Raw genomic sequence first — 20,238 nt, forward strand, 5'->3', positions numbered from 1 at the left:
TAGGAACACTTTCTTTTAGCCTCCCTTTATATGGGCATGATTTCCTTCTTTCTTTCTCTTTCTTTCTTGCGTCCTCAGCTACACAAGCAAGAGCCTTTAAGATTCTTGGTTGTAAACAGGCCTTTTTGTAAGTCTCAATATCACTTCTTACCTTTACTTTAAATTAAGTCATCTCTGAGCAGCCTGCACTCTGACATTTTACGTGAAAACAACCTGACCAGCAGCAGAGATCCTATGCTGCCAACCTCATCTTTATACAGGAGTAGCAAAAGCAAATTGGACTCTGTGTAACAAAAACAAAGTCTCCTCTTCTTTGAATATGGCTATAAGCATGTCCGTATACATATATATATATACATACACACACACACATACATATACACACACACACACACACACACGATACTTTGCATCATATTCTAAATAGAACTACTGGTGAGAGAATGTTTTCAGTTACTGCATGGTCTTTTCATATAGGTTTTTATCAACTGGTTCCTGAGTAAAAAGGGATGTAGCCTTCAAAGGAGCACCTGTGAGAACATGGCAAAGCATACAGGAAATTGTAGCTGCTGTTTGTGAATAAATGCAGCATGCTTAGCTCATTTATTGCTAGATCCTATGTATTTAAAAACATACTGCTTTTGCCAGCTTTTGGTTGAACAATATCACATTAATAAGAAGCTAAGTGCATGGCAAGCAATTATGCCATTAATCAAGCCTGTTTAATGAGCAGGGGATAGGCTGAAGGCAGGGAGATGCTGTTTAATAAGGCTTGTGCCTGGGGCCCATGGTACAGGAAGGATGTGGAGCTGTTGGAAAGGGTCATGAAGATGATCAAACAGCTGGAGCACCTCTCCTGTGAAGAAGGGTTGAGGGAGTCGGGCTTGTTCAGCCTGGCATTCCAGCCTTCCAGTACTGTCACACAATTAAAGAAGCTGGCCTTGTTTGCAATTGTGTACACAGCAGGTACAGCATTTACATTTCTACAAATCTTACCATTCTGTACTAGGCCAGCACAATGATAATTAGCGTAAAGGTTATTTTTTATCAGCTCCTAGTCAAACATACATGCAGGACAAGAAGGTAGCATTCTAAACAATATGGCTTTTCCTATTAACATTTATTTGCTTCCTGAAAGAATATCACAGGTGCACACCAGGCAGCTGCCACAGTCATCTTTGTTCCAATACATAAAACCACGCACAAAAATACACTCCTACCTCTTCATACTCTTCCACATCACAGTAGATATCTGTGTCAGGAATCTGACCAAGGATCCTGTATTGAGGTCTGGAGAGAAACGGAGGCAAACATTTCACTATTATCACTTAAAAAGTGGAAAAGTGAGTACTTAAAATATTTTGAATCTTATTTTAAATAGTCGTTCTGCCTGCCACAATTTTATCTAAATGTGCTCAAATGCAGTGGGTAGCGTGGAAGAAAAAAACCAAGGGGCTATTGAGTTATAAGTCATGCCAATTGCTTCTGTCAGTGCAGAAACAATCTAGAAACAGCACTGTAGTGCTGCCATTTTCTGAACAGCATTGGCCACAGCATGTGGAATTTACAGAGCAAATTTTCTTTGGTTTGAACTGGTGCTACTTCATTGACCATCTTATAAGTACAGCAGCTCGGACTGGCGTAATATATGCTGCAGCTCCAAAAAGCCTGCTCCCAGGTCAAGCATGCCTGAGAAGATGAACATTCCCAACTCAGAGGCAGTATGACAGCAAAGAACTGTGAAGTTTGCAAGGATCAAACCACGTACAGCTGACAGAAGAATATGCTTATTTATGCAGAGTGGAAATCTCAGGATTTGGTTTCACTCCAATGCAGATGGGAAATGAAGACTTTTACAGATTTTCCATCTAGATAACCAACACCTTGAGCATAGGGGCCTTGTGTAACAGGTGAAGTCCTATTCACACATGCTAGAAATCATTCTGCTCTAGATCTGGAAGACAACTTTTACCGTGAACTAAAAGCTTTGTACTGAGAGCAAGAAGTGATCTGAAAAACTGGAAGGGCACGGATACTTTTTTGATGAATTAGAACTTCTTTATAAAATACTTAAACATTCAGCTAGCGATAATCTGACACAGCTTCTTTAGTTTGACTATGACAGTGCACAGAAAAATTAGTCATTTACTGAACCTAACACCAAACAGGTTTGAAGTTCTGAATTCCAAGCATTAAAAACAATATAAACAAGATTAAATTAAGTAAGAATTCAAAATTCCCATCTATGACTGAAATTTTGTTCTCAGAAAAATAAAATTTGAACCCTAGATCAGGGCCATGGGTCATGTCCTGCATGAACTACATTATTAAGCAGATTCTATACTGTATGCAGTTGAAGGGAAAGGTCTGCTGCTTATTTGCATCCCTTAAACAAACAAAACCACACAGAAGTCCAACAAACACTGATGTTAATAAAGAAGAAATCTGACCTTTGTGTTCTGTAAATAACGGTTATCATTGCAAATGCTACTGCAGTAAGCAAGCCGTAGTCTAGTCCCAGGAAAAGAGAAGCCACAAAAGCTACAACCCAGATGGCCTAAAACAAAGAAAAGTTCTGAATTAATATGCATCTCCTGTTAACACAAAAACAATACCATTGTTCAGCCTGAAGCCTATGTACCTCTTCTGCTCAGGAACAGGCTAGGATGTAATTCATCATGATAGCAGACTGCAATTGCCTTAACCTTTGAAAAGCGTGTAAGAGCTCAAGGCACATTAACATAACATCTGACAAATTGTCCAAAATTAATAAACACATTAAGTCCTATTCTCCAAACTGAGTTAACAGCAGACTCCCAATGCTGAAGGATAAAGAAACATACAAAGTGTGCAAAAGTAGCTCTCATTTATTTTCATCTTTTACTGAGCAGTTGTTGCAAACTCTGCTACTTGCAGCGTGAACTGTTAGCTGTATAAATAAAATACATAAAGAAGGATTGCCCTGAGAGCTCCTGAACAATTAATTGTCTTCGCCTGGATGAGGCACCTGATTCCATACATATGCTGAGAGGAGCTTGCTACTGAAAAGGAAGAATTCAGTGCTCCAAGTGTGCTAAGGTCTCTGTGCCATACCATATAGAAACTAGTTGCATTTCTGAGCTATTTCACAGATCTCTAAGCTCAAGCCAATAATGGGGACATACCATTTTATTCTGATGATCTCAAGGATTTAGTTCTGCAGTTGTCCAGAATTTTGGAAATCATCATATATATATGGCTGCACTCAACCCCTGAGGTTGGGTATCTGACCCATGAGGTCAAGAACTACCTATGTGTCAGTACATTGAGGTCTCTGCCACCTTTCCACGTTCCCCCAAAAGTAAGCACACTGCTACAAATCACAAATCATCTTTATGTCAATGACAAACTAACATTAATCCAGAAAATCACTATGGACAGGATTGTGGTTAATCTTAGAGGATGACAAATGCTTTCATGTAGTTTTCTGTTACTCTGTTTCAAATTCCTTTCAGACATTCCTACAGCCTTCAGTACAGTTCCTATAGCAACACTGCAAAAGCTCTGCTTTTACCACAACTAAACTACTTCTGATCTGAGCTAAACGCTGTTGAACAAGCGCAAAAACATTCTTGTCTGCAACAGATCACTCTCCAAGGGTATTTAATGTGTTACAATGCAATTTGTAATTTCCTGCTAAGTTTCTACACTGTTTTGGAGGATAGGGAGGAGCAAAACTTTTACTGCAGTTAAATATATGCTCTAAGTGTCCATTACTCACCAGTTCAATCTTACTGGTTCTCCAGAAGTGAGCAATGTCTCCAAACTGTTTAAACATTCCTTTCAGGTTCACCATTACAATTGCAGCCAGCACAGTCTAGGAATATTACAAAAATGTTATTTTCAGAAGCGAAATATACCTACTTCAAAGCATCAAAAATAACTGTTTTCTGTGCTCATAAAACTGATATAGGTCTACTGCAGATGTTCAGCTTAACAAAGAACTTTTCAGGTAGTTCAGTGGAGATATATTTTTCTTCCTGTCACAGAAATGGCAAGCCAGAATCAGTACAATTTGATTTACTGTCCTTCCCAGCAAGAGAAATCATGTATTCCTGAGCTTCAGGCTGCTGCAGTTATAATGCCTGCAGCACTTGCAGCTGGACTTTAATCTCAATCTTCAAGTTTCTCTGCAATATCTTGTAAAAATTCTGTGCAGTCATATGGGTGTAAACCAAGATATATATCTTATTAAGAAAGCAAACAAACACAAAACAACAAAACAGGAATCGCATATCATCCCATGCATGTCATCAGAATCATGTGGGGTTTTTTTGATCAGAGTGCATCCATCCACATGAATAAACTTTAATAGAAATAAGTAAAATTGTTTTTACTTCAACTCATTATGCTGAGCCATCACCAAACCCCAACCCTCTCCAGCTGATTTATAACTCTCATTTAACTTTTCAGCCTCCTTCCAGAATTCCTATCCTGCAACAAAATGGGAATCATTTGAAGATATTAACTGTATGTCTTAAAAACAGAGTCCAGGATGCTCAATATTAAAAACAACAGCAAAACAGCACGCTGCATTTTTCAAAAGATTTATTAATTGTCAATCTAACTTACAGCAAGAATTTACACAAAATTGAAGGGTTTCTGAACCAAGCCCTGACTGGACTTACTCATCAACCATTCTACAATCTCTGCTGTAAGCAATACTAGCTGGCTTCTGTTCACTTACATGCAGTGCTTAGCAGGCAAAACTACCTTACCTGTGGAAGTGGCTCAAAGAGGTATCCAATTGCCACAATTACCAACAGAACCATAATTGAAGAGAGTGCACCTGCAATCTGAACAAAATGAACAAGAAATGACATCTGAATAGCCAGAAATGCCCCAACAGGGCAGTATTACTCATGAGCTAACGCTTCCTGTGCTTCTCAAAAGGCCAGTTGAGTCATTTCTGATCCCTCCCACAAAATTTGCCCATTCTCACTGTCATGCAGCCTCCTATCCTGGCCCAGACAGGATATGAAATAGAGGAAACTGCAGTTCTTCTTCTGGCCAAGGCAGAGAAATAAGGCAGTCTAGTGAAACTCCAGTCTTCAGCTTTGGAACACAAAAAATTGAAAAAAAAGAAAAAAAAAGAAAAAAAAGAAAAAAGAAAACAAACTTTGGCTCCAAATTTGGGTTTACATACCTGAGTTTTCCCACCAGTGCTTTCCTGAACGAGACTCCGGGACATTGAGCAAGTGATTGGAAAGCTTTGGAAAAATGACCCCACAGAATTACATATTCCCAAGGCAATAAGTTCCTGTGTAAAAAAAATCAGAGCAAAACAAAAGTTACACCTAGCAACTGTATGAAGGTGGAGCTATCCTTACACAATAACAACCACCTCTTATTTACAGTGCTTTTATAGCTACCTTATCATAACTTGTGCATGTGAGAGAAACACAAGTACAAGTTAATGCACATTAAATCATCTGCTAAATGAAGTATTTGATAAAGTGCTGGAGACATTTCTCATCCTTAAACGTTACTGTGATTAGTGAGACTGAAAATTAAAATGAATGACAGAGTTGTTTGTTTTTAAGAACTTTTTCAACTCTTGGATAACTTGAATTTTAATGCTAAAATTGCATCAAAAATGGTTTATCATACAAATAATGTTCTCCGCTTTCTACTCTAAAATATCTATTTATTAAGAATAAAACAAACAACAACTGTATTACCACCCACAGGAAACAAACCATCTATTTGCAATGGATAAATAAAAAGTAAAACATCATTGGAATTTCTAAAACCATATATAATAGTTCTTTGGTACAGAAGACAATATACTTATCACATGGGAACTCAATGTTTCACTGTGAAAGAATGCAGAAGTAAAACAGGTGCCTACCAGGAGAGTAGCCTAAGTAATGGCTGTCCCAACAATTATTATTTGTGCACACATCCAACTTTAACCAAAGTTTCCCAAAACAAAGGTATAAGTGTAACTAATCATTAAAACAGAGCTACAAGAGCTTAAAATAACTCCTGGCATTTAATCGTGTAAGCTGCCAAAAACTTGATTCCACAGTGAAAGAAAAACCCATTCTTGTCCAATATGTCTTTCTGCTTTAATAAATAAATGAAGGTGATAGTGAACATTTTCCATAGAAAAATTCAAATACTTTTACCTGATTCCCATCAATGGTGTAACCATGTTTAAGGGCAAAGATCTTGGCCATAGATACAGCCATTGAAAATCCAACTATTGCTATTGCTACTGCATCTATAAATATTGCTGGGATGAGTTGAATCTCAGGAACTGCTGGTGCACTTAACCTTGGAGAAGAAATAAACGGTTACAATTACTATAATAAAAGCTACACGTTATATGAAAAAGGTATAGTTTGAATGAGAATGTAACACCCCTACCCTTGAGGAATTTTCCCAACAATATCCACTCCATATGACTCAGTCAGATTCATTCCAGCTGAAACTCCTGTGCCGATAATGACCTAAAAACCCGCAAATGCATCAAGGGCTAAGAAGAGATAAATATGTCTGAAGGAATAACAGCTTATTGTAAGTAATACACAAAGGATAACATTCATTTGTCAATCAGTTTTCTAAGAGTTAGTGGTTATAGAAGCAGATAAAAGAAGTTCCAAAGTTTTCCATTCATCACCTTCAACCCTTGCTGATTTCATTTGCTGGAGACAATTAATGGAGCATGTTGTGGTATCATCCAAATCACACAAATACCCCTTGCTTGAGCTAAGCCCAGGTAGAATAGCATGTATTAGGAAATGCAAACAGCACCACAGAACAGCATGTATTAGGAAACTCAGTGCAAGAGAAGGATTCCGCTGCCATATTTTCTTGTGCAGAGTATGCATGTTATCTGCAAAAATAACAGGTGCAGCAGCAATGAAAGCTACAGGTCTAAGATTGTGATGCTATTGCCTTACTATTAAACAATACTCTAAAGCATCTCCTCCATCATCTCTGAGAAGCACCTCCTTTCTTCATTCCTCATGCCTTCACCTACTCCCTTGGCTGTGATTCCGTGCAGGTTGTTTGCTAGCTCTAGTTATCTGAGAACTCATTTTTAAATCCAAACACTTTTAAAAGTGAAAGTTAATGTGAGATGTGGACTAGTAAGATGGTCTGATACTTGACTGCAGGACTGATTGTATTTTAAAAGACTACACTAAAATCCATGCATAGAGAAGTTTCAGAAATAGAGAAAGGAAGAAGTCCCACTGTTTCTTGCTCCTCTTTCTACCACTGCATTTTAAAAAGAAAGCAAGCCCTGCAGAACCTTTGGAACAGGCATCCATAAGCACCTTTTCTCAGGAGGGGATTCTGAGCTCTTGTACTTCATGCTGCTCAGAGACATGTCATGCTGAGACTCACTCAGGTGCCAAAGCTCAATTCTTATTTGGGAGCTCACGCCTAAAACTTGGGTACATCAGTGCCTAAACCTCATGAGCATCCAAACACTCAACTGGACCAAGTCTCCAACAAATTACATTCCACAGAAGTTACCTTAAAGCCCCATAAGACTTGATAAAAAATGAGATTTTTTTCTACAAAAATTCTACAACTTTAGAAGAGGTATGTAATTAAGCTACAGAATTTCACAACTGACTTACCACAATGATCTCCATCGGAATAGGAACTGGCAGTTTCTTCTTAAAGCGGAGATTGATTTCCTTGCCAATCAGCAACAGAACAATGCATGTTAATCCAACAATCAATGCAGCAATATTGGTTGTTGTTATTTTTGAAAACACAGCAACTAGGCTCTGTAAGACAATAGGAGTATCTCCATGAAGGTCATAATTATTCAAATTAATTTTCTTAGGGTGTTTGCCACTGCTGTTTTTATTCTACATCTATAACTGCAGCTAATCATTGCTTCACCCAAATCCCCGTTGTTCCAACAAAATACAGAAGTTCAGAGTATCTCAATGAGGGAAATAGATTTGCAACCATTTATAGTACCAATCTTACTCAAATGGGTCAAAAATTTGAGAACAATTGCTATAATGGCAGGAAAAGACCAAATCTCATCTCTTATGCTCAGCATTTTCACACATATTTCATACAGGCATCGACACGAAAGGAATAAATACCAATCTCTTCTAATACCTTCAAGTATTCTTTGGCAAGTCACATCTATTTACAGCTGCAAAAGCCATTTCTAAAGGATAAAGCCGCTGATAACACCACTGAAGTTACCATAGCAATGTGACTAAATAACAACAATCTTGCACCAACTGGCCATTACTGCAAAGTTCTTTCAGCTGAAAAACACCATTAGAAAGGGTGTGAAAGAAGTAAGCTTGCTGAAACATAAAAGTTACTAGAGGGTAAATAAATCCTCCAACCATTACTCCATCTTCTTCCACAGCATTTTAAAAAGAAGACATAAATGACCCCTGGAGAGGTCTTTGAAAGAAGACGTACACATTCTACTTTAGACAGAAGGAAAACTACAGCAACTACAGGGATATTATCAGAGTCCTGGCAGCTCACCTCAAATGCACACCTTCCCTCCGATTTGTTTGGCAGTTAGTATCTTCATATCTATATTACTGAACTAAACAGCAAATTCAGCAAGTAATAATTTAGCAAAATAATTCAGCAAACCTGTGTAGCCTTGCATCCAAATTGTTGAATCTGTGCAATTACACAAGAAAGATTTCCAAGAAACATTTCCTACAGCCTTCACCACTGTAACTGAAATACTGATCGCTCAGCAATAAAAAAGCTTCAATCTGTTTAAAAGCTTTGGTTCTCACAGATACTTGAGACTTTCCCTATCCTTCTACTCAAGATTTTTTGTCTGCAAAATTGGAGCACTGATTATGTAAACTTGGAGCTTCCTAGAATGGTAGGCAAATCAGATCTGGATGCATTTCAACTCCGTTGTTCATAACAACAAGAAAAGTAATCACAGAATCACAAAACAATTGAGGTTGGAAGGGATCTTTGGAGGTCATCTAGTGCATCCTCCCTGCTCAAGCAGGGTCCCTTTGAGCACATAACCCAGGACTGTGTCCACGTGGCTTTTAACATCTCCAGAGAAGGAGACAACCTCTCTGGGCACCTAAGCCAGTGCTCAGTCACTCTCAATGTTTCTAATTGAAATCACAATTAAAGCTTTAATTTATGCTTTGGTTGTGATTTCTATTAGAAATGTCCCTTTAAACAACACTTTGCTGTAAGGTATCTATTAAGTTTCTTTCCAAGTACCACTGTCAATTTTAAATTTAAGTGAACAAGAGCTTTTGAATTTACTGAAGTCATATTAACCAAATAACAGCTTTACACTGCATGGTTTCTCTTCTCTCCTATAATTATGAATCAAATGTTGTGCATTAGACAGAAGGTGTAAGGAAAATAAGGCTATGAGCTATGCCAAATACTGGATCACTGTATGCTCCAAACAATCAGTTCTAATTTGATAGTCTTTAATACACAGTACTTTTTACACGGAATGCCTTGCTTTAAAAAATAGTTCTCTTCCAGTGCTTTAAAGAACAGGTACATTTATGATGGCACAGCACTTTATGTCCAGTCACACTGCAAAACAGCTTACAGACAGGAAATGAAGAGTACAGCCATCAGGAACCATGTGTGAAACTCAAGAAATACAGACCGGACAAAGTTCTGAGAACATTTCCTACTTTTGGAAAACATCTCTGGTTTACAGTAAAACTGTCATACAAAGCTTCAGGCTCGTATTTCATTAGGAGGACAGATGTTTTCCTACAAGAGACCCATTGCAATGAGTTTCATCTGCTCACGCTGGAGTGTGCTGATTTATTCTCACCCAAGATACACTTTAAGATGCTCAAATATTGCTACAGCGCTTAAAGATCCGACACCAAGTTTTGAATATTAAGGAACTGTTCTACTTAGTGGCAAAATATTTTTTTTTTAATAGAAAAGGACTTAAGTACTAGACCATGACAATGTGGCATTTACATATTTAGTGAAAGTAGTTACTTACATACACAACTGAGAGGGGTCCACTGTACCGGCTAGTCTTTACTCCAAGCAGATACTTTAACTGTGATGTGAAGACATGAACTGCAGCAGCAGTAGTAAATCCTCGCACCAGAGGCTCTGTTAAATAGATGGCAACAAACCCAAATCGAAGGAAGCCTAAACACAACTAATGAAGAAGAGAAACGGGAACTGTGTGACTCTCATTGTAATCTGAATCTCAGCAGTACATAGCAGACAGATCTTTTATCCCCAAGCCAAATGAGGCAGGCCTGACCCAGGCCCTTTCATAGCCTCGATTCAGGAAGTAGCCATCAGTGCACCAAATCTTCCATTCAACTGGCAGGTACAACACAAGACACAAGTAAACAGGTGCTTGTTGTATGCATTTATGGAACATCATGTAGAGTTCTTTTCTGACAAGATAGGAAAGAATGAAAGGGAGGTCTTGTTTTTGCCAGTCAAGCCAAGAAGCCCAGACACAGACTTGCTTCCCACGCATCTCCCTGCAAGCCACTTCTGCTGCATGGCTGCCATGAAGCAGCCTGCATTCTACACAGCACACTGCTGAAGCATCAGTCTGTTGAATGAGATCTGCTGCCCCTTGCAGCTGCAAGTCTGGCAGCAGCTCTTACAACAAACTGTGTGCACATACCTGGATAATTCCCGAAAGAAAGGCGAGGGTCACAGCTACTTGTACCCGCTTGTCATCTCTAAGACCAAAGTAATCTGAGGCATCTGTAGTGTTAGTTGAGTTATAGCCTACAGAGATCACTTCATCAGGCACTTGTCTCACAGCAACCCCACCAACCATCATACTAATCACAGCAAAAGTGCCTGAAATAAGGGGAAAGGAAAATAATAAGTTAAAATTCTGGCAGGTGTAAGGAACAGTTCCAAGCTTCCTTACTACTGCAAAGACCCATGGAATTATTTGATAATAGATTCTTCCATCTAAATAGCATATTTTTTAGTCACAGAAGTTACTCCAGTACTCAGCATCACTAAAGCTATTTAGATATTAAACACAGACCTCTATGGTAAGTAAACATCATCCATTTTTCTATCTCAGTTTCTATTATGCAAATTAGAGACTCATGGCCAGACAGATGGGCGACAACAGAGATGAAATCATAGTTCAGGAGTTCATAGCACACGTTTCTAGATGTAAACACAATCCTCTCGCCCCAGCTCTTTATTCTTTCCCAAGCAGGATAGATAAATTAACAATAAAAGAACTTGCTCACGCTCAACACATTTGTGTATTGCTTATTCACTTAAATGTGAGTTTACAGAAAACCACTACACTTTCTATTTATGTAACTTAATTTGTAGAGCTTTGTTAGGCACAAACACACAAAGAATTTCAGTTATCCATACAGTTATACCTATTGATATATGCTTGGAGGTCCCAAAAAAAGTATACAGAAAGACAGGATAAAATGAGGAATATAGGCCAAATACTGGGGGAACAGCTGCCAGCAAAGCATAAGCTAAACCTAGAAAACAAACACAAATACATATGTTAGCAGAAAAAAAACAATTTCAAGCAAAAGAATTCAGGTCTACTAAAGCTGAACTTGTCTAAAATGAGCATCAGAGACGTATCACAGGTAAAGAGAAGTCTTGCAGAGAATATTCTTAAATAAATACACATAGTAGTTTAAAACGGTGCCCAGAAACTTGAGTGATTTAATTCAGGAAAAAATAAGTCTGTAACTACAGGGACTGCAGATGTGCATGGGTTTGTTAGTTTGTGTGCACATATCTTTGGTTGGAAGATTAAGAAGAAGCAGTTAACACATTTTGTGTTTTTTGTTCTCAAAAAATGAGTGAACACTTCACCATTAGAAATCCAGAACACATTTGATTTTTCTCCTCCTTTTTAATCATACATGATTTTCATGGCATCTTACAACTGACCAAACACTTTCTTCCTCGCCTCTTCCTAGAACGTGTGGGATTACATAACACTTCACATATCCATAAAACGTGTTCCTGAGTGTATAAGAAACAAGGAAGCATCGTTTATGATCCAGTAAGACAAAGAGCTTACAGTTCGTATTCCTTCCAGTATATTCAGTAAATGAAATTGATTTCTTATTAAGACATGCAGTCCCTTGCAGTCTAAGTGCAATCCACACTATTCCCATTTGTTGATGGAGCTGGCAAACATGAGGATAAAGCTGTGGGAGAATAGCACTGAGGGAAGCCAGGGAGGGACACCTCTCACAGTGCTCTCACTCCATGGGACTGTATGAGTGCTTACCATGGGACTGCACTCACTAGCAGATGGTGTGCATCTCATGATATGGAGAGTAACTGCACTGAACAGTTCAGCATATCCAGTAGTTTTACATGACTTGCACTATAGAGAATGATGCATCCTGGCTTGATTTGTTCTCCAGTTCAGCTAGACAAGTGCAGAGTCACAACACACAAAGAAGCTGTGTTGTTACCACATTCTGGTGAACTGCTCCAGTCTGAGCCTGAAAAGCTCAAAAGTCCATCACACTTAAAGGATTCAGTGCTTTGCCCATAAAGGAGAGTTAGTTGATACTCTACAACACCTCTCTATTAATGTATTTTTAAATCCAGAGACAAAGCACGAGATTATCCTAAAAGAACAGACCAGGAAGAAATCTTCTGTGTCATCCAAGTAGTCTTGCACAATTCAGTATCTCACAGGAACTTGCTGATGCCCAAAACATCCAAGACCTAACCAATCCAAGAATTCATATTTCTAACAGAACTGGATTGATGATACTGTTATTTTATTGCAGCAATGAGCTTTTAATTAAGTACTTCTGAAACTCACCTCACATGTACGTACTCTCTGTCCCAGGGGCTATTTCACGCCAAGAGCATCAACAGAACATCCTGTACCACAACATCCTGGCCTTTAATAATGCAATGAACTTACCAGTAAAAGTGACTGGAACTAAAAACCAGTGCTGTCAAAGTAGGAAGGTGGGTCTATGAATACCCTTTTATTCTCTTCCCTTTTCACTTGTACTGGCATTTTTTAAAATACTGTCAATGCCAAGGAAATAAAGAGATATTGACATGAGAGGAGTTCACTGCTCAAACCTGGCAAGATTCCCAGGCTTCTTTGACCTCATTCTTGCTATAATTACATCCTTTCCAGAAAAACAGGAGTTCAACTTATGCCTTTTCAGAAAGGGAAAGATCAAGAGCAGTTCAAGGGTATGACTGCAATCACTGAAGAAAAGCATAATGTTTAGTTTAAAACAAAGTTACAACATTAAGTTTAAAGTTCACTGCTGACCACTTACATTTTAGTGCCCTTATCTAGTTCATCACATAAACTGTACATCAGTATACACATGGCAATGTTTGTGCCTAATGCCTGACAGATTTCTCTAAAAGTTCACCACAGCACTGATCTGTTTAAGATAGAATCATAGAATAGAATCATAGAATGGCCTGGGTTGAAACGACTATAAAAATCATCTAGTTTCAACTCCCCTGCTATGTGATATTTATGTTTGTGTAAGGAAGAATCTTCAATTATTAAAAAAAAAAAAAAAAGCATTAATCAGGTAAGCTGCAAAACTAAAAAGGTCAATTGCACTAAGTTAGGATATTTCATTGCCTTAATGGATCATCCCATAAAAATCTAGATTTCTAAGATTTACAGACTCACTCTTCAGACCTGCCTCAGCCTAAATGGGAATGAGTGAAGCAGAAATAGGAAATAAGCCAAAGCTTAATTAAACTTAAGTAAACTTTTGTATGCTTCATTATCCTTAACATGAGGATCCCGCTGGACTGGGCTCTATAAAAAAAAAAAATCAAGGATCCTCTCTAATCCAAGAACTACTGGGACAGCAGCTGTTGTCATGACACTGCCATTCCCAAGAAAGTAATGGCACCCCATAATGACAGTCCAGTAAAAATGATGCCAGTTTTAACACTGCAGCAGCTCTGAAATTGCTGATAGTCTCAGATTTAACAAAAGGCTTCACTAGCCCAGTCACCAAGAACTAAAATGAATACAGTTTCCCTCCTATTCTTCTACAGAATCTGCTCCAGCTTAAAAGCCTGGCTCTACTAGGTGTGATACGTCCAACTAGCTTAATGGAAAGTCCAAAGATTTTCATTCTTGTTACGTATGTTTCTCTTGATTTATTTTCACCATGCCAACTGTTGCCCACTACTACATCAGCACAGAGATGTGTCTAATATGCGATGTATCTAATAGGTGGTAGTAGCTTAAGATGGTGACTTCTATCCTTAAGACAGAAGTCTCTGATTTCTTGCACATTCTTCTCTGAATTATTTCAGTTTGGTTACAACAGTTGCTCTCCTATGGAATATCCTGCCAGAACTACTCTTGAAATATGATTCCTATTACATCCATTGGATACTGCTACACTCTGTGGGAAATTTCCAACAACTTTCATGATGAGGAGATAAGAAGATAATTAGGTGCATTAAGCACAGGTTTAAACATGCACTTAAACTAAACAGTTATTCTTTCAGAGTTAAAATATTTTACAGTGACATGCAATTTTCAGGGCATCCTCCTTACTGACTGTCTGCTGAATGCTATACTGACCTCCAGGCACACACATCTGAAAGACCCATGCCATTTTCATGGGCACCCATTCAGGAAGCCAATCACTAGCATAAAAGCAAACACAGAAAAAGAAAAGCAGAGAATGAATAGATCCACAGAGGTACTCACCTTGAGGAAGCTGCATAACTCCAGTGCTTATACCTGAGATAATATCTCCTAGTAAGTATTCCTTCACCGGGTAACGGGGAAGCCATTTTAAAATTGGTAAGAAACTGTAAAGATGAGACTTGGCTTTCTTAGAAGAACAACTGAAAAGACAAAGCAGAATGAAAAAGTTTGACACTAGCAGCTCAAAAAAAAATTATGACCTTTATTTTCTATGCAGCATAACAGCTCCATTAAACACAGACTCAGATTCCTGATTACAGTGTTTTCTGTACAAAGCTTAAGCACAAACAATCATGACTCCAGTTACTTCAGTCCTTTATCACATGTTGGCCTTACGATCTCGTGAGGTTGGAATTCTGAGGGAAGTGAAACTGTTCAAGTCTATGCACAGTGGGGCAGCCACACAATACTTCTGCCTGAGATCATTTGTCTAATAACAATCCCTGAGGACAACTTGCTTTCAGATAGTGTTTTTCCCTCATAGATCTCAAGATACTTTGTAATTTTTTTTCCTATTCTTACTTACTGTCTGGATGTTTTATACTTTTTATTATAACTTTACACTTAAAGTCACTTACGGTATTACACAAGTGTAATAACATTATTACACTTTTTTTTTCCCCTAAGTTATTTTACTAGTGCTTTTTACTATCACTGTTACCAATAGACTAATTTTAAAACTAACTGAGAATATAGTCTTCCTTTACCACGAAAGGAAAGGCACTGAAGTTAGAAATACTGATCCTTGTGTATTTTAGCAGAGTTATTAATCTTTGAAACCCTGACCCATGACAAATGAATAGAGCCAAGAAATATCTCTCTCTATCCAGCACTACCATGCACCATATGTTGATTCCAGTGTGGTAAGAAAGTTTAACCCTGTGTTAAAAATATAACACTGGAAGCATATAAATGCTCCTCTGTGTAGAGGAACTGTGAGAGTACTGCAGAAATTTGTTAATAATCCCAAACTGTCATGGGACTACATGGCATAGTGAAGAAATGCATTGTTAAAGTGAGGGACAAACTAATCATGCACACTTCTTGCAATTCCCTCTGCTCTGTAGATTTTGAACTACATAATTTCTATTTGGGACATTATTTGGGAGTGGAATTAGGTGCCAATACCATTAGAATAGTCCTTCAACTAACCAAAGCAAATCTCTAAGTGTCAAATCTTGGGGACACAAATATTTCACAGACAGACAGTCAGGCAGAACAACATTCTGGCAAGGAACAGAGTCAACTCTGCAGACAAAGCACTCATAAACGTAAAGCTAATGAAAACTTATACCATAAGGAGCTTTTCTTCATTATCCTCTGGCACTATGATGCTAGAGTTGCACAGTTAAATGCATTTTACACGTAACCATCTGACTACGATTACAAGGCAGTTAGTTAAAAGCTACAAACTACCTCTGTTAAATTCTCATTAGGCTAAAAACTTAAGTTCCACATAGCTGTCATTTACTCCAATTTTTCCGTGAAATGCTCATGTGAAGTGCACATTTGGCTGTATTTCCACATAAAAAAGACAGACTTTTTCTGGGTCCTATGAATTTTATGTGTTGCATTCCTATTCTGTATATTTTTTCTTTTCACTTTAATGAAGGTAATACAACTAGTTTATCCAACAGTTTGTAATATAGTTACATATTTACATATAAAAATACGCATACAGCTTCATCACAGTCTTGGTGAATAATCAAACTAGAACTATTGCTTCTATCTTGCAGGTTTCTTTGAAGGAACTACCACCTATGTGTATGAAAAGAAAATTAGAATGGTTCTAACCAATAAAACAAACATAAGATGCAAAATCCTACCGACAAGAATGTTCAATTTTCTGCCTCAAACTCTGAGGTGTTCTTTCTCGTTTGTGCAGCTGTCCTTGCAAGATCTCTTGGTTATATATTGGCCTCTCCACACAATACTTCTGATTCTGCTCAAGACACCCTCCACTTTCTTGAGCATCTTCCATAGCTGATCTCACCGAACAGGAGCCAAGGAAGAATTGCTCTACAGTCTCCACAGCAAAACCTGGCAGTAGAGAAAAAAGGTTTGGTCAGTGAACGTTGCTGCTTGAACATCTCATTTGGAATTTCCTTTCTGAGAGTGCGCTCTGATGAGCCAGGTAGCAGAATTATGAATAAAGTTTAAAAGCACTAATTAGATGGTCAGTAATAGTAAGTAAGTAAATTACACTCATTATCTTTACTACTGGGAAACCACTATTTTTATGCTTCTCCTATGTAAAGAAAGCTTTTGCATTAATTACTCTGTAAATAATTGCAGAAATGCAAAAATGGAAGGATATGTTTGGGCTTATCTGCCCTCTTCCTCCTCAGCTTCTAAAGGAAATGTGAATATCGAAGAGAGATTACTTTATTGCTGCTTACTCACAAACAGTAACACCCATCTCCAGAACACAGAACTTCAATTTTAACAATGAAAAGCTACTTCCTTTTCCAGATAACCAGTGCCTCCTGCACCTCCACCCTGCTTCCTCTTCCCTCTTTCAGAGGCTTCTTTTTCCAGACAGCAAGTATCTGAAGGACGTACAATTCACTGCTTTCAAAGAACTGTTGTTTCAAGGCATGGTTTCTTCAGGTGGCAGAAAGAGTGGTGAGGTATTGAAACAGGCTGCACAGGAAGGTGGTGGAGATGTTCAGGAAAAGTGCAGATGTGGCAGTTTGGGTCACAGTTTAGTAAGCATGGTGATGTTGGGCTCACAGTTGGATCAGGTGGCCTTATTGGTCTTCCCAACCTTAACAACTTTATGATTCTATGATACTGCTGTTCTCAGTCCTACACCCATTAAAATGGGGTGCCACTGCCATAAACACATGAACATGTTCAGGACACCCTCTGCTAATTACTTAGCCCTGTGGTGGCTACTTCTATAAATGCAACTTTGAATCACAGTCATTCACAATCTGAACTCTGACTCATAATTCAGAGCTCTCTTAGACTCTTCTTCTCTCCAGGGTGATACCCCTGGTCATTTTGTACCCCGTGTTTATGGAAGCAAAACAACAGAACTGCTACATCATTAAGTAGAGGTGCTGGCTACCCCTATATTTAAAGACAGAAAGTTCACACAAATACAGTGAAGCCTAGGAAAAAGTGAGTTCCAAACTGGCTTTAAAAATAAAAGACGGATTTCAATTAAGCTCTTGTAACCCAGAATTTGAGGAGACAGCACTGATGTTTTTGATACACTGTGAATTAATAAGGAAAAAATACATGTATTTTAAACTGAATCTTACCACGATTATTCTAATCTGGGTAGAGATGTTACTTACGGTTTGATCCCTTTAAATAATGGGGGTGAAGCCCTTGTTATGAACTAGGTCTTTGGGCTCAAGTCCAGCAAGGTGTTTAAGCACATTTGCCTTTAACCAAGGGAGCTAACCCAGAGGTGCTTAGTTTTTGACTGTACATCAGTACTTTCCTAGAAAAGGGTTACTGCACAAAAATTAAACAAGCTCCACCTGAATGCTCAAAGCTAACCACGATTGGTCCAATGTCCTGATTCAGCAAATACAGTCTGCCCAGCACCAATATTACTCCCAGAGCCTTTAGTCTGACAAAGGTGCTAGAATTTTCCACTCAAGGCTCATGTTAGCTCTGTACTCTTGAAATGCATTTCAAACTTCTTTCCAGTCTTTACATGGTTTCAAGTCACGGGGAAGTCTGAATGACACTTTATTTTCTCACATTATTGCTTAGCAAACTGTAACTCTCAAATCTGAGTCCAGCCAACATTAGAACAGGATTATTCTACCACCTTCATGATACCAGATGTATCTTATCACATACTGCAAGCAATTACTTTCCATATTAAGATGTTAGCCAAATATACATCTGTAGCACTTTTTTTTTTTTTGCATCAAAGTCTACCTGCCCACAAATACCACTTCCCATTACACATCTTGCTCTGTTCCAGACAATGAGACACGCATGAACTCTAAAATAACTGAAATGCTAACTGCCCTAATGTAACATAGCAGAGCACAAGCAACCCAGAAGCTTTCCAGAGTGCAGTGATTAGTTTCCTGATAAAGGTGATGGAGATGCTGACAAGGGGATGTGCCCTGTTGGACCTGATGCTTACCAACAAGGAAGAACTTGTCAGAAACATGAAGCCTGGGAGAAGCCTTGGCTGCAGTGCCCATGAGATAGGGGAGCTCAGGATCATCAAATCATAGAACATTGGAGTTGGAAGGTTATCTGGAAAAACTCCCCTGCAATGACCAGGGACACCTGTAGCTAGATCAGAGCCCTGTTCAGCCTGACGTTGAATGTCTCTGGGGACAGGGCATCAACAACCTCTCAGGATGACCAGTTCCAGTGCTTTACTAAAAGGATCCTGAATGGAACAAGACATACAGCTGAATCACAGTCCCAGGCCTTGGAAGCTATGGGATATGGTCACAGAGAGAAGGATCCTAGAGAGTTGGCTGATCATCGAAGATCACTTCCTCCAAATTCAAGAGTTGTCCATTGCAATGAACAGGAGCTCAAGCAAGATTGGTAGAAGGCCACTATGCTATTCAGAAGCACTTTGATGGGATGGAGAAACAGGCAGGCAGGAGCCTCACTGAGTTCAACACTAGGAAGCACAAAGTCCTGCCCGTGAGAGAAATTACTCCATGCACCTGTAAATGCTGAGATTTAATCATCTGGAAAGAAGCTGTGTAAAGACAATATTACCACAGATAATGTATATTGTCCACTGAGTAGCTGAGGAGCCAGAGAGAGCAGCATTCTGTGACTAGCTCTGCGTCCCTCCAAATGTCTGTTGACCACCAGTATTAGGATTTGCCAACAGAAATATGCAGGACTAATAAGTTCAGACTGCGCCTTCACTCTCAGCATGCCCAAGGAAGAAGAAAAACAGCGAGAGTCATTCCCATGAGGACACAGCATTACAGTGATTTCTGAAAACTCCCAGACCCTCAGCTTAAGGAAGAGAAAGGTGATCTTCCAGCATTTGTGAGCCTTACTTAATAGTGGAATACTGTTCTTGGACAACCTTTGAACTTCATAGCAAGGATAAAATTAACTTGCTGCTAAGAAACGCTGCCATTAATCTTATCAGCCAGATAAAAGTTAAGCTAAAGTAGCTAAAAGCTGTATGCAAAAGACTTAAGAGTTACCAATTCTTTATCAGACTGATAAAAACCTGTTCTTATGTCTTTACTGCTACTATCAAATTGAAGGTGTCAAAGAAAAAAAAAAAAAGGGAAACAAATATCACTTTATAACACCTAACTCACTAGTAATCTAGCACTTTTTCTTCACAATCGTAGGTGATAAACAAGAGTTGTAAAGCCATCTACACTGATCTTGCAGATGACAGTAATTTTTGATCCAGTTTACATAAATGAGAATACAGCCATCAAATTTATAAGGAACTAATATTTGGTTGCTGTGGACATTCAAACACATACAGTGGATACTTGCTTGTTGCTTATATTCAAAATACAACGCATGAAGGGAAAAAAAAAAAGCTGGAGACATGAAGA

At 38.6% G+C, this 20,238-nt stretch overlaps 1 protein-coding gene across 3 annotated transcripts in view; it reads right to left on the reverse strand.

Annotated features, from left to right (window-relative positions):
* SLC26A5 (solute carrier family 26 member 5) overlaps positions 1 to 20,238 on the reverse strand; it is a 32,904-nt gene that overhangs the window by 4,584 nt on the left and 8,082 nt on the right. For all 3 annotated transcript variants that reach the window (XR_006168305.1, XM_042815783.1, XM_042815784.1), the window contains exons 3-15: positions 16,534 to 16,747; positions 14,708 to 14,847; positions 11,385 to 11,495; positions 10,652 to 10,833; positions 10,001 to 10,165; positions 7,635 to 7,787; positions 6,412 to 6,494; positions 6,171 to 6,318; positions 5,186 to 5,299; positions 4,758 to 4,835; positions 3,761 to 3,856; positions 2,451 to 2,557; positions 1,221 to 1,290 (exon numbers count right to left, since the gene is read on the reverse strand). Coding sequence is in view for 2 of the 3 variants with exons in the window: in XM_042815783.1 (XP_042671717.1) it covers positions 1,221 to 1,290; positions 2,451 to 2,557; positions 3,761 to 3,856; positions 4,758 to 4,835; positions 5,186 to 5,299; positions 6,171 to 6,318; positions 6,412 to 6,494; positions 7,635 to 7,787; positions 10,001 to 10,165; positions 10,652 to 10,833; positions 11,385 to 11,495; positions 14,708 to 14,847; positions 16,534 to 16,688 (1,602 nt within the window). In the remaining variant the exon portion in view is untranslated. The remainder of the gene's footprint in view (positions 1 to 1,220; positions 1,291 to 2,450; positions 2,558 to 3,760; positions 3,857 to 4,757; positions 4,836 to 5,185; positions 5,300 to 6,170; positions 6,319 to 6,411; positions 6,495 to 7,634; positions 7,788 to 10,000; positions 10,166 to 10,651; positions 10,834 to 11,384; positions 11,496 to 14,707; positions 14,848 to 16,533; positions 16,748 to 20,238) is intronic.

This window comes from Centrocercus urophasianus, unplaced genomic scaffold (genome assembly GCF_019232065.1).
Source record: "Centrocercus urophasianus isolate 14NV4802_14NV808 unplaced genomic scaffold, USGS_Curo_1.0 seq_15, whole genome shotgun sequence".
In the NCBI taxonomy this organism is placed as follows: domain Eukaryota; kingdom Metazoa; phylum Chordata; class Aves; order Galliformes; family Phasianidae; genus Centrocercus; species Centrocercus urophasianus.